This window comes from Pteronotus mesoamericanus, unplaced genomic scaffold (genome assembly GCF_021234165.1).
Source record: "Pteronotus mesoamericanus isolate MK-2021 breed Mesoamerican mustached bat unplaced genomic scaffold, CSHL_Meso_final contig_41, whole genome shotgun sequence".
Lineage (NCBI taxonomy): Eukaryota > Metazoa > Chordata > Mammalia > Chiroptera > Mormoopidae > Pteronotus > Pteronotus mesoamericanus.
In genome coordinates, this window is record NW_026555152.1 from 128,356 (window position 1) to 140,557 (window position 12,202).

General features: G+C 36.7%; 1 protein-coding gene across 8 annotated transcripts in view; it reads right to left on the reverse strand.

The window, feature by feature from the left end:
- Positions 1 to 3,754: 3,754 nt before the first annotated feature.
- The window catches only part of FRY (FRY microtubule binding protein), a 557,210-nt gene continuing 548,762 nt past the window's right edge, over positions 3,755 to 12,202 (reverse strand). For all 8 annotated transcript variants that reach the window (XM_054577105.1, XM_054577099.1, XM_054577100.1 and 5 more), the window contains one exon: positions 3,755 to 6,154. In XM_054577105.1, the coding sequence (XP_054433080.1) occupies positions 5,896 to 6,154 (259 nt within the window). In that variant the 3' untranslated portion in view covers positions 3,755 to 5,895. The remainder of the gene's footprint in view (positions 6,155 to 12,202) is intronic.

The window sequence follows — 12,202 nt, forward strand, 5'->3', positions numbered from 1 at the left end:
CTTGCCTCTATGTTCTTTTTCTGAGGATTGTTTGTTCTTTCATTTGGGGCAAGTCTCTTTGTCTCTTCATTTTGGATTCTCTCTGTATTTGTTTCTGTGTATTGGGTAGATCTGCTATGTCTCCCATTTTGATAGGATGCCTTTATCTAGTAGGTGACCTGTGGGGCTCAGTGGAACACTCTCCCTGATCACCTGAGATAGGTGCTCCAGGAATGTCCCTTGTATCATTTATGTGAGTCCTGTTGTGGTTCAGTCATGATTGCTATTGGCATGTTTGTGGATTGGACTGGCCCTCAGGCTGGCTCATTGTGAGGATTGACCCTGTCATCAGTATACAAGTTCCTGTCTGGGGGCTCACCCTACAAAGCAGATCTCTTTGCTGCAGACTCTGGTGCCTGCTGAGATCTCCCTCTGGTGTATTCCTTGTAGATCTAGTCAGGTACTGATGTAGTCTGAAGCAACCCACCAGGTATGTTGGTTCTGGGTATCTACTGGGAAGGACTCCAGTGCAGGTTATTGTCAGATGCTGTTTGTAACTGGCCCTGAGCTTCCTGTTAGGAGCTACAAAGCGATCCACAGTTTGTGGTGCCTCTGCTGAGCCTGGAGGTGTGTGGTAGAGGTCAAGTTATATATCAAGGTCAGCTTCTGCCAGCACTGAGCCTGGTGGCAGGTCAGCAAAAGGCTCAAGGCCCCCTGATATTTGCTTAGGCCTGGCAGCTGCTTGTCGGGATCAGTCACTGAATGAGCCTCTGGTGGTATGCATGCAAGATGTATGAGACAGGTTCTCATTGAGTACTGGGTAGAAGTGAATGGGGTTCATCAAGGTGATAGAAATTCAACCTTGGTGTCAGTGCTAGGTCTGAGGACACTCAGTAAAAGATTCACGGTATACCAAGGCCAGCTTCCATGCTGAGTCCTGTGGATTTCTGTGGTGGGGTGGGATCTCTGGATGTCATTTGCTGAGAGTATCATGATCCTACGTTTGTCTTTGGTCTGAGACGATTCTCCAGGCAACATTTGGTTAGGTCTTATCTTTTAATCCATCTTGCTACTGTGGGTATTTTGATTTGTGAATTCACTCCATTTACATTTAGAGTGATTACTGATTTATGAGGACTTATAGTTATTTTTTAAATTTTTCTGACTATATATCCATTAGTTTAGTTTTCTATGACTTTGCCATTTCTTTGCTTAAAATTTTTTTTTAATTGTTCAGGTACATTTGTCTCCATTTTCCCACCACAACTTTCCCCTGCCCCACCCACCCCCACCTCCCACCCTCAATCCTTCCCCACTTTGGCTTTGTCCATGGGTCCTTTATACATGTTCCTTGATTTGGCCCTTCCCTTTCTCCATTACCCACCTCCCTACTTCCCTCTTGTTACTGTGGGTTTCTTTTTCTTTTACAATGTTGCTGATTATATTTTTCCTTGCTTGTTTGTTTTGTTGATTAGGCTCTGCTTATAGGTGAGATCATATGGTATTTGTCTTTCACCCTCTGGTTTATTTCCATTAGCGTAATGCTCTCCAGTTTTCTCCATGCTGTTGTGAAGTGTAGTAGCTTTCTTTCTTTTTCTTTCTTTCTTTCCTTCCTTCCTCCCTCCCTCCCTCCCTTCTTCCTTTCTTTTTTTTCTTTCTGCTGCATAGCATTCTATTATGTAACTGTACCATAGTTTTTTGATCCACTCATTGCCCACTGATGGGCCCTTAGGTTGCTTCCAGCACTTGGCTATTATAAATTGTGCTGCTATGAACATTGGGGTGCACAGGTTCTTTCAAATTTGTTTATTCTTTCCTTTATGTCCCTTGCTCCAGGGGACATATTGGTGAAAATGTTGCTAGGTGGACTATCTGAGAGTTTCCTGCTTATGTTCTCCAGGACTTTTATGGTGGTTATGACTTCCATTTAAGTCTTTTATCCATCTCGAGTTTATTTTTGTGTATGGTGTAAGTTGGTAGTCAAATATCAAGTTTTTGCATGTAGCTGTCCAGTTCTCCCAACACCATTTGTTGAAGAAGCTATTTTTATTCCATTTTGTGCTTCTGCACCCTTTGTCAAATACTAATTGACCATAGAGACATGGGTTTACTTCTGGGCTCTCCATTATGTTCCATTGATCTGTGTGTCTGTTCTTATGCCAGTACCAAACTGTTTTGAATACAGTGGCTTTGTAATATAGTTTGATGTCAGGTATTGTGATTCCTCCTACTTTTTCTTTCTCAAAATTGCTGCAGCTATTTGGGGTCATTTATGGTCCCATATAAATTTTTGAAATGTTTGTTTTATGTCTGTGAAATACATCATTGGTATTTTAATAGGGATTGTGCTGTATCTATAAATTGCTTTGGGTAGTATGGACATTTTGATGATGTTAATTCTTCCAATCCATGAACATGATATATGCTTCCAATTATTTGTGTCTTCCTTAATTTCTTTCTTCAGTGTTGAAGGCTAAAATGATACACCTCCACCAAACCAGCATTGCAAGATATGCTAAAGGGACTGGTTTAAGAAGATGAAGAAAAAGAGTCCATGAATACCCACTTCCTTTCACAGTCATCAATACTTGATATTACCAATATTTTTAATACTTAGTAATCTGATTGTGACAGTGTGCTATTTTGTTAACTTATTATTTGTTGAATCTAAACCTTTTTATATTTTTCTTGCCTATTTCTATTTTTAAAAAGCCTTAAATGACTTTTTGGTATTCTTTATCCATTTTTTGATTAAAGGTTTGTAGAATTTTTTCCCTAAAAAACCTATTTACCCTGTTTTAGATGTGTGGTAAATACTTTCCTATTCTATTACTTTTCCTTTAACCTTTTTTTATATGTATATTACTCTATAGTCTTAAATGTTTAATATAGTCATATTGTCAATATTTTACTTTATAGCTTCTGGGTTTGAATATTTTACTTCAGGGTAAGAAAATATTATTTTGTATTTTCTCCTAAATCTCCTGAGATTTTACATATTGATTTTTTTTACTCAGCAATTTTATTTTATTATTTTTTAATAATATATTTATTTTTCCAAATACATATGTCTTGCCTTCCCCCCAGCACTTTCTCCTGCCCCTTCCCCCCTCCCTCCCTCAATCCTTCCCCACTTTGATTTTGTTCATAAGTCCTTGCTACATGTTCCTTGACTTGCCCCTTCCCTTCGTTTTCCCCAGCTCACCCCTCCGTCCTTCCCTCTTGTCTGTGTTGTTTTCCTTTCAGTGTTGCTGGTCTTATTTTCCTTGCATCTTTGTGTTGTTGGTTAGGTTCCACTTATAGGTGAGATCATATGGTATTTGTCTTTCACCCCCTGGCTCATTTCACTTAGCATAATGCTCTCTAGTTCCATCCATGTTGTCGCGAAATTTAGTAGTTCTTTTTTTCTTTCTGTGGTGTAGTATTCCATTGTGTAAATGTACATTTACATATTGATTTTTAACTAACCTGAATGTTTGTTGTATAATGTGTGAAATAGGGCTCTATATTTGTTTCATTTCAAATAATAGTGGTCCATGCACCTTATTTGCTGAATAAGCCTTATTTCCCCCATTGATTTGAAATATCAATTTTAATCATTTATTACATTGTTATACAGATATATACATTTGTTTCTGGAATGCTCATTTTATTTCATTGCTTTACTTGATTATTTCTATACTGGTGTCATGTTGTTTTAATTGCTGAGACTTTATAATGGGTTTAAACTTTTTAATATTTGATAATGGATTTTGACATTAAAAAAATAAATATATAAAGCTGCATTTAAAGAAAAAAGAAAGAAGGAACTCCTACCTTTTGCAACAACATGGATGGAACTGGAGAATATGGTACATGAAATAAGCCAGTTGGTGAAAGACAAATACCATGTTATCTCACCTATACGTGGAATCTACTCAACAAAATAAACTAATGAACAAAATAAACCACAGGCATGGAAACATGGAACAGACTGAAAGTGACCAGAGGGGATGGGGAAGGAGGACAGTGGTGGAAAGAAGGAGAAGGAACTAAACAAAGAACATGTATGAGTGATCCATGGACATGGACAACAGAGTGGGAATTGACTGGGGGCAGTGGGGTGGGATGGGTGGAGGAGGGCAAAGGGGGAAAAATTGAGATTACTGTAATTGAATAAACATGATTTATAAATTAAAAAAAAGAAAATTACTTTTTGCACATTTGGTGTAAGGGAAGCAAAGGATGTTTGCTAGTCTAAGTAAATATGGATAGAGATACAGTAGAAATTAGATCATTATATATGTCTTGTCACTGTATTACAAATGGGGTAGAGAATAGATGGGTGTTGGTGACAGAATTAAAACTCCTACTGCTATTCCTGCTCATTACAGCGTTATTTCAAAATTTTAAAGATGACAACCTAATGATAGGCTGTGGACAACTGGTACTCTGTTAATGATTTTTCTTCTTTATTGATTACAGAGAGAGCTGGTTGAAGGTCATTCTCTGTGTTATGTCCACTTCCAAAAAGGTAATAGATACTTCCTGCTTCACAAGGCCACTGTGTTTGCTGTACAGCCACAATGGTTGCCATTTATGAAACACATATAAATGGCGCTCCTTGGGACTACCACTGTGGCAACTCTCACCCAAAACTGAATTGTGTCAAAGGCAAAAATATTCATTAATCAGAAGGCCAGTCCATGGGCAATATGTATTTTGTCTTTTTTTTTTTTTTTTTTAGTCTAAAGGAAGTTCTGAACACAATATCAACCAAGATTACATCACAAAAACTTTAAATGTATTTACAGAGTATATAAGTTACATAGATAAACTTTGAATATGTTTCTGATGTGCAACAGGTTTGCATGCAAACATCTAACACTTGACAGCATTAAGTTTAGGGAAAAAAAACTTAAGAATGGCCCTTTGGATAAATATTACAAATAAAGTATGACATTTCTTAAGAAAGTAACAACCCATATTTTACCTTTAGAATTCTATTTCTGGCTATCCAAATGGATATTAAAATATGCATGCATGACAGGTGAAAGGACTTGGAATTTATAATGTGAATGTTTTTAACTCTTTTCTGCAAAATGGCAAAGTTGGTTAAAATTAACACATCCTTCTGTAGTATAAATTGCTCATAAAAGCAACCTTCTAGTAAAAAGCAGCCAAGATCCTTAAAAAAAGGTCTATCTGGACCATTTTTATAATAAGGTCCTAATCACAGACCCCTGCAAAGAGATCCAGAGCTTTAAGAAACAGTAGTTTAGCAACATAAGAAAGGTACTTCATAGTAACTCCTTTTAGGTACAGTAATTGTATTCAAATTACAGTGTACATTAAATTGTCCATTTACAATTACCTTTTCACATACACAGGCTGTCAGCTTTTGATAGTCTTTTAGTTTTCAATGGCCAGCTTCATTCTGCCTGTCCTTTCCTCAATTCACACACACACACACACACACACACACACACACACACACACACACACTTCACACAAAGAAAAGAAAAATAAAGGGAAAGAATGTACAAGGTTTATAATATAAAATTTTTTTAGTGAGGAAAACATTGCACTTTTGTCAATTTAAAGTAGCTTCTAGAAAGGAATGTATCTTTCAGGGTAGTCGGCTTTGGTATGCAATGGAAGTCACTTCAGTCATGAGTTGCATTTGCTCAGTAAAAGGATACCATTTGTGCCACACTGATGACAGATGGAGTCTGTCCCAACGTGGTCTATGTTACCTTGTTTCTTAGTATTGCTACATGCTGGAAGTTCTGTCTTCCCCTTTAGAAAAAGTCCAACAGGTAATGAGAGGGAAAACAGTCTGACCAAGCCTTCTGAAGGCAGAAAAGATACTGAATGACGTCACCCTGGCATGGCAGCACCCACATCTTTGAACCCATGGGTGACGGAGGGCTCCTGTCAGAGACTAGTGCCAGAAACACTGGAATCTGGAAGAAAAGCAGTGAGTACTCGGTAACTCTGGGCCCTGCGAATCATATCTCGAATCTCCATGTTTAGCTCCATCAGCTTGGTGCAGATTTCAGTCAGGCTCTGGTTAGACCCCACCAATGCATAAGTACCCGTTTGTCCTAGAGTTTGATGACGGAAATAAATATTCAGTAGTGTCTGGATCTCATCATCAGAACTGCTTCCAAAGATGTCATTGGGCCACAAACTTCTGCATTAAAAAAAAAAAAGAGCAGAGATTATAGGCACTATTGATCACAAAGAGGAGATGTTAATAAGTTTTTGTTAGTATAAAAATCTTTTGTTTATAAAAACTGCTTTGAGATAACATTCACACACTATACAATTCAGCAATCTAAAGTATACAATTCAGTACCTTCAGTATATTCAGAGTTCTGCAACCGTCATCATAAATTTATAATTTTAAACATTATTGGCTTTGATGAAAATATATAAAGTATAAAAACATCAGCATGGAATCTGATAATTTTAAAACATTTATTTGCTCATTATGAAAATGTAGGGGTAAAACTCCCAAAAGGATAGAATTAAATACTAGTTTCCAAAATTATGTTGGCATATATACTTTAAAACATTTTTAAATATGTTTTTATTTCACCCATCCTTTACACCCCCCTTTGGCTACCATCAGCTGGTACTCTATATCTATGGGTCTATTTGTTTTTGTTTATTCATTTGTTTTTTAAAAATATTCAACATACAGGCGAAACCATATGGTATTTGTCTTACTGTCTGATTTCTTTCACTTAGCATTAATACCCTCTAGGTTCATCCATGTTGTCAAAAATGACAAGATTTTATTTTTTATAGTTAGTAGTATTCCATTGTATATATGTACAACCACTTTTTTACCCCCTTGTCTTTTGATGGGCACTTGGGCTGTTTCCATATTTTGGCTATTGTAAATAATGCTGCAATGACTATAGGGGTGGATCTATCTTTTTGAATTAGAGTTTTAGATTTCTTTGGATAGATAACCAGAATTGGAGTGACTGAGTCATATGGGCTTTTTAAATTTTTTGAGGAACCTTCCAACTGTTTTTCCTAGTGGCTTCACCAATTTGCAGTCCCATCAACAGTGCACTAGGGTTCCCTTTTCTTCAAATCCTTGCCAGGACTTGTTGTTTGTTGATTTTGGATGATAATCATTCTGACAGGTGTGAGGTTAGGGTCATTATGGTCTTAATTTGCATTTTTCTGATGATTAGTGACATTGTGCATCTTTTCATATGTTGATTGGCCACCTGTATGTCCTCTCTGGATAAATGTCTATTCAGGTCATCTGACCATTTTTAAATTGGATTATTTTTTGGTGTTAAGTTGTATGTGTTCTTTATATTTTGGAGATTAGCCCCTTATCAGGTGTATCATTTGTGAGTATTTTCTCCCATTAAGTAGGTTGTGTTTTTGTTTTATTGATGGTTTTCTTTGTTGTGCAAAGCTTTTTAGTTTGATGTGTGAAGTCTGTCTGGAAAAAGTTGAGCCATTTTTAATATAAAGAGAATGGTTTGCATGACATAGATGTAACCTGGCAACCAAAAAGAGTGGACTGGAATGTACATGCACAAACAATGATGACTTCAATGTACTAGTCAGTGGGCATGGTAGATGCCATTGAACGAGCATGTGTACTGTGTGGCCATCGCATTCAAAATGACTGAGCAAGTAGAGCAATGAACCTGCATCCAATTTTGTGTTAAGCTTGAACATTATTCCATGGAAACTATTTGGATGATTCAGGAGGCCACACCTATGGGCAACTGGTAATTGGCAGCTTCATCACTATAACATACCTGCTCATGTATCGCATCTCATGCAGAGTTTTTTTGAGAAACATCAAATCACCCAGGTGATTCAGTCCCCCTATAGCCCAGATTTGGCACCCTGAGACTTCTGGCTTTTCCTAAAACTAAAATCACCTTTGAAAGGTAACAGATTTCAGCCTATCAGTTCGATTCAGGAAAATACGATGGGACAGCTGATGGTGATTGGGACAACTGTGTGAGGTGCCTACTTTGAAGGAGACTGAAGTGTCATTGTTCTATGTACAATGTTTCTTGTATCTTCTTCAATAAATGTGTCTATTTTTCATGTTACATGGTTGGATACCTTCTGGACAGACCACTAGTCCCTTTTTTTTCTTTTGTTATCCTTCATCAAGGAGACATATCCAAAAAGATATTGCTAAGACTGATGTCAGAGAGTCCACTGCCTATGTTTTCTTCTAGGAGGTCTGTGGTTTCAGGTCTTACATTCAAGTTGATAATCCATTGAATTAATTTTTGTATATGTTGTAAGAAAGTGGTCTAATTTCATTTTTTGCATGTTCCTGTCCAGTTTTCCCAATACCACTTACTGAAGAGACTGTCCTTACCTCATTCTATATTCACACCTCTTTTGTCACAGATTAACCGACCACATAGGCATGGGTTTATTTCTGGGTCCTTTATTACGTTGATCTCTATATCTGTTTTTATGTCAGTACCACACTATTTTGATTATTATAGTTTTGGAGTATAGTTTGATATTACCTCATATTTTTTTGTCAAGTTATCTTTGGATATTTGTGGACTTTTATGGCTCTATATAAATTTTAGGATATGTTGTTCTAGCTCTAAGAAAAATGCCATGTTATTAATAGAGTTGCATTAAATCTGTATATTGCTTTAGGTACTAAGGATATTTTAACCGTATTAATCATTCCAACCCATGATCATTTTATATCCTTCATTTATTTGTACACTCTTCAATTTCTTTTATGTTTTATAGCTTTTAAATTCAGGTCTTTCACCTCTTTGGTTAAATTTATTTAAAAATTTTATGCCTTTTGATGCAATTGTAAATCAGATTGTTTCCTTAATTTCTCCTTCTGATTATTTTTATTACTGATATATAGAAATGCAACATATTTCTGTATATTGATTTTGTATCCTGAAAATCAATTCATTTAATAGCTCTGATCATTTTTTGTGGAGTTTTTGGGTTTTCTACATATAGGACCATGTCATCTGCAAATAGTGAGTTGTACTTCTTCGCTGATTTTGATGGCTTTTTCCCCCTCCTTTTCTTGCCTGATTGCTGTCACTATGACTTCCAATACTATGTTGAATAGAGGTGGTAGTAGTTGTCCTTGTCTTGTTCCTGAACTTAGAGGAAAGGCTTTCAGCTTTTCACCTTTGAGTATATTATTAGCTGTGTATGTGTGTGTGTGTCATATATAGCCTTTATTATGCTGAGGAATGTGCTCTCTATACTCACTTTGTTGAAATGATGTTGACTTTTGTCAAATACTTTTTCTGAGATCATATGATTTTTATTCATATTTTTTAATGTGATGTATCATGTTGATTCATATGGATGTTGAACCAATCTTGCATCTCTTAGGTAAATCTCAGTTGGTCATGGTATATATCTTTTTAGTATGTTGTTGAATCTGGTTTGCTAACATTTTGTAGAGAAGTTTTTCATGTATATTCATCAAGGATATGGCCTTTAATTTTCTTTTTATGTAAGTTATTTATCTGGTTTGGTATCAGAGTAATGCTGGTTTTGTAGAATGAGTTTAGAAAAGAAATGTTCCTAGAATCAAGATGGTGGAGGAGTAAGTGGAAGTCACACTGACCTCCTCCCAGGACCAACCTGGAAATACAACTAAATTGTGGAGAAATCACCTGGAACAAACAACTGAACAAGCATGAGAGAGGAGCCTTGTAACCTTGAAGACAGAAGAATTGGCTTTAGTGCAATCTAACTGGTAAGGAGTGCGGTAGAGACCTGAGAAGGAGGGCAGGGTGCCCATGGGTGGCAGCACAAGAAGGATACTGAACCGGCCAGTTGGATCCCCCTGAGAAGAGCAGGGTCTAAACCAAAAGTAGGGATCTCAGCCCACAGCACCAGAGCCCCAAAAGTACACAGAAAATAGCCAGGTACGAAAAGGGGCAGGGATGCTCTCTGCCAGAGATAGGTGACTGGAGACACAAAGAACCTTCTAAAGGGCCAATGCAAAATTTATTTTGCATCCACTTACCCTCGTCTCCGGCAAAGGCAGGGGCACAGAGGGCTAGAGACGCCTGAGGAGAGACTGGGGATGGAGGCTTTGGGGAGAGAATGGAGAGAGTGGCCAGTGGGATCCCAGTGCGGACTCCTCCCCCATATGGCAGCAGCATGAAAGGACCCAATCACACTCACTGCCCCCAGGAGGGACTCCGCCCCACCCTGAGCTGTCTAAGACTGAGTGCAGAGTGAATAGATTAACAGCTGAAAGAGACAGCCACAAACAGTAGATTCCTGGAAATCTTGAACAGACTGCCTAAGATCAGGCAGGGTCAACATCTGACACCATCAGAGGCAGATCCAGAAAGTAAAAACCGCAGTTTCCATCCATAGAAGTTCACATCACAAAGTCAGGAAATCAAGACAGATCAATTTAAGAAGCAGAAGAAAAAGAGAAGAGTCTCACAAATAATGGGAAGACAAAGAAACACACCCCAGTTGAAGGGAAAGGAGGAATCCCCAAAAAGAGAACTAAATGAAATAGAGGTAAGTAAACATTCAGATATTGAGTTCCAAACAATGGTTCTAAAGAAGCTCAATGAGCTTAGTGAGCTCAGATAAAATTACCAAAAACTACAGGGAAACTATGAGGAACTTACTGCAAACTCTATCAGCATGAAAAAGGACATAGAAACTATCAATAAGAGACAAGAGGAAATGAAGAATACAATTTCTGAATTGAACAACACAGTAGAAGGAATCCAAAGAAGGCTTGATGAGGCTGAGGACTGAATCAGCGAGCTGGAGGACAAGGTGGAAAAAAGCTCCCAGAAAGAGCAAGAAAATGAAAAAAGACTCAAAAAGAATGAAGAGGCATTGAGGGAAATGCATGACAACCTAAAATGTGATAATATCCGTATTATAGGGATACTAGAAGGAGAAGAGGATGAGGAAGAGATAGAAAACCTGTTTGAAAAAGTAATGATGGAAACCTTCCCTAATTGGAAGAGAGAAAAAGGCACACAAGTCCAGGAAGCACAGAAGGTCCCATTCAAGAGGAACCCAATGAGGCCCACTGCAAGACATATTATCATTAAAATGGCAAATAGCAAAGACAAACAGAGAATCCTAAAGCACGCGAGAGAAACAGGTAGTAATGTATAAGGGAGCCCAGTACAGCTAGCAGCTGACTTCTCAACAGAAACACTGCAAGCCAGAAGGGAGTGGCAAGAAATATTCCAAGTCATGAAAAGCAAAGGCCTGCAACCAAGGCTGCTCTACCCAGCAAGGCTGTCAATTAAAATGGAAGGTGAAATAAGGAGTTTCCCAGACAAAAGAAAGCTAAAAGAATACACCTCCACCAAACCAGCACTGCCAAATATGCTAAAGGGACTGCTTTAAGATGAAGAAAGTTTCTATGAATACTCAGTTCCTTTCAAAGTTGCCAATATTTGATATTACCAATATTTTCAATGCTCATTAATCTGTGACAATGATGTTATTTTAATTGTTACTTTATTATTTGTTGAAACTGAACCAGTTTTAGTATATTTCTTGCCTATTTCTATTATTTTTTTTAAAAGCTTTAAATGATTTTTGGTATTCTTTATCCATTTATTGATTAAAGGTTTGTAGAACTTTTTCCCCCAAAAAAGAGACAAAAGAACCTATTAACCATGTTTTAGATGTGTTGCAAATTCTTTTTTATTCTATTCTTTCTCCTTTTAAATTTTTTTACATGTATATTACTAAATAGTTAAATGTTTAATATAGTCCATATTGTCAATTTTTATTTATAGCTTCTGGGGTTGAACATTTTACTTCAGGTCATGAAAAATATTAGTTCTATTTTCTTCTAAAACTCCTTAGATTCTACATATTGATTTTTATCTCACCTGAATATTTCTTGTATAATGTGTGAAATAGGGCTCTATATTTGTTTTATTTCAAGTAATAGTGGTCCATGTACCTTATTTGTTGAATAAGTCTTATTTTACCGATTGATTTGAAATATCAACTTAATATTATGTTAATCAGATATATACATTTGTCTCTAGAATGTTCATTATATTTCATTGATTTACTTGATTATTTCTGTGCTAGTGTCATGTTGGTTTAATTGCTGAGAATTTATAATGGTTTTAAATTTTTAAAAAATATTTTATAATTAACTTTGACATTTAAAAAAATAAGTAAAACAATCTGCATTTAAGAAAGAAAGAAAAAGAGAGAGATGTAACTCCTA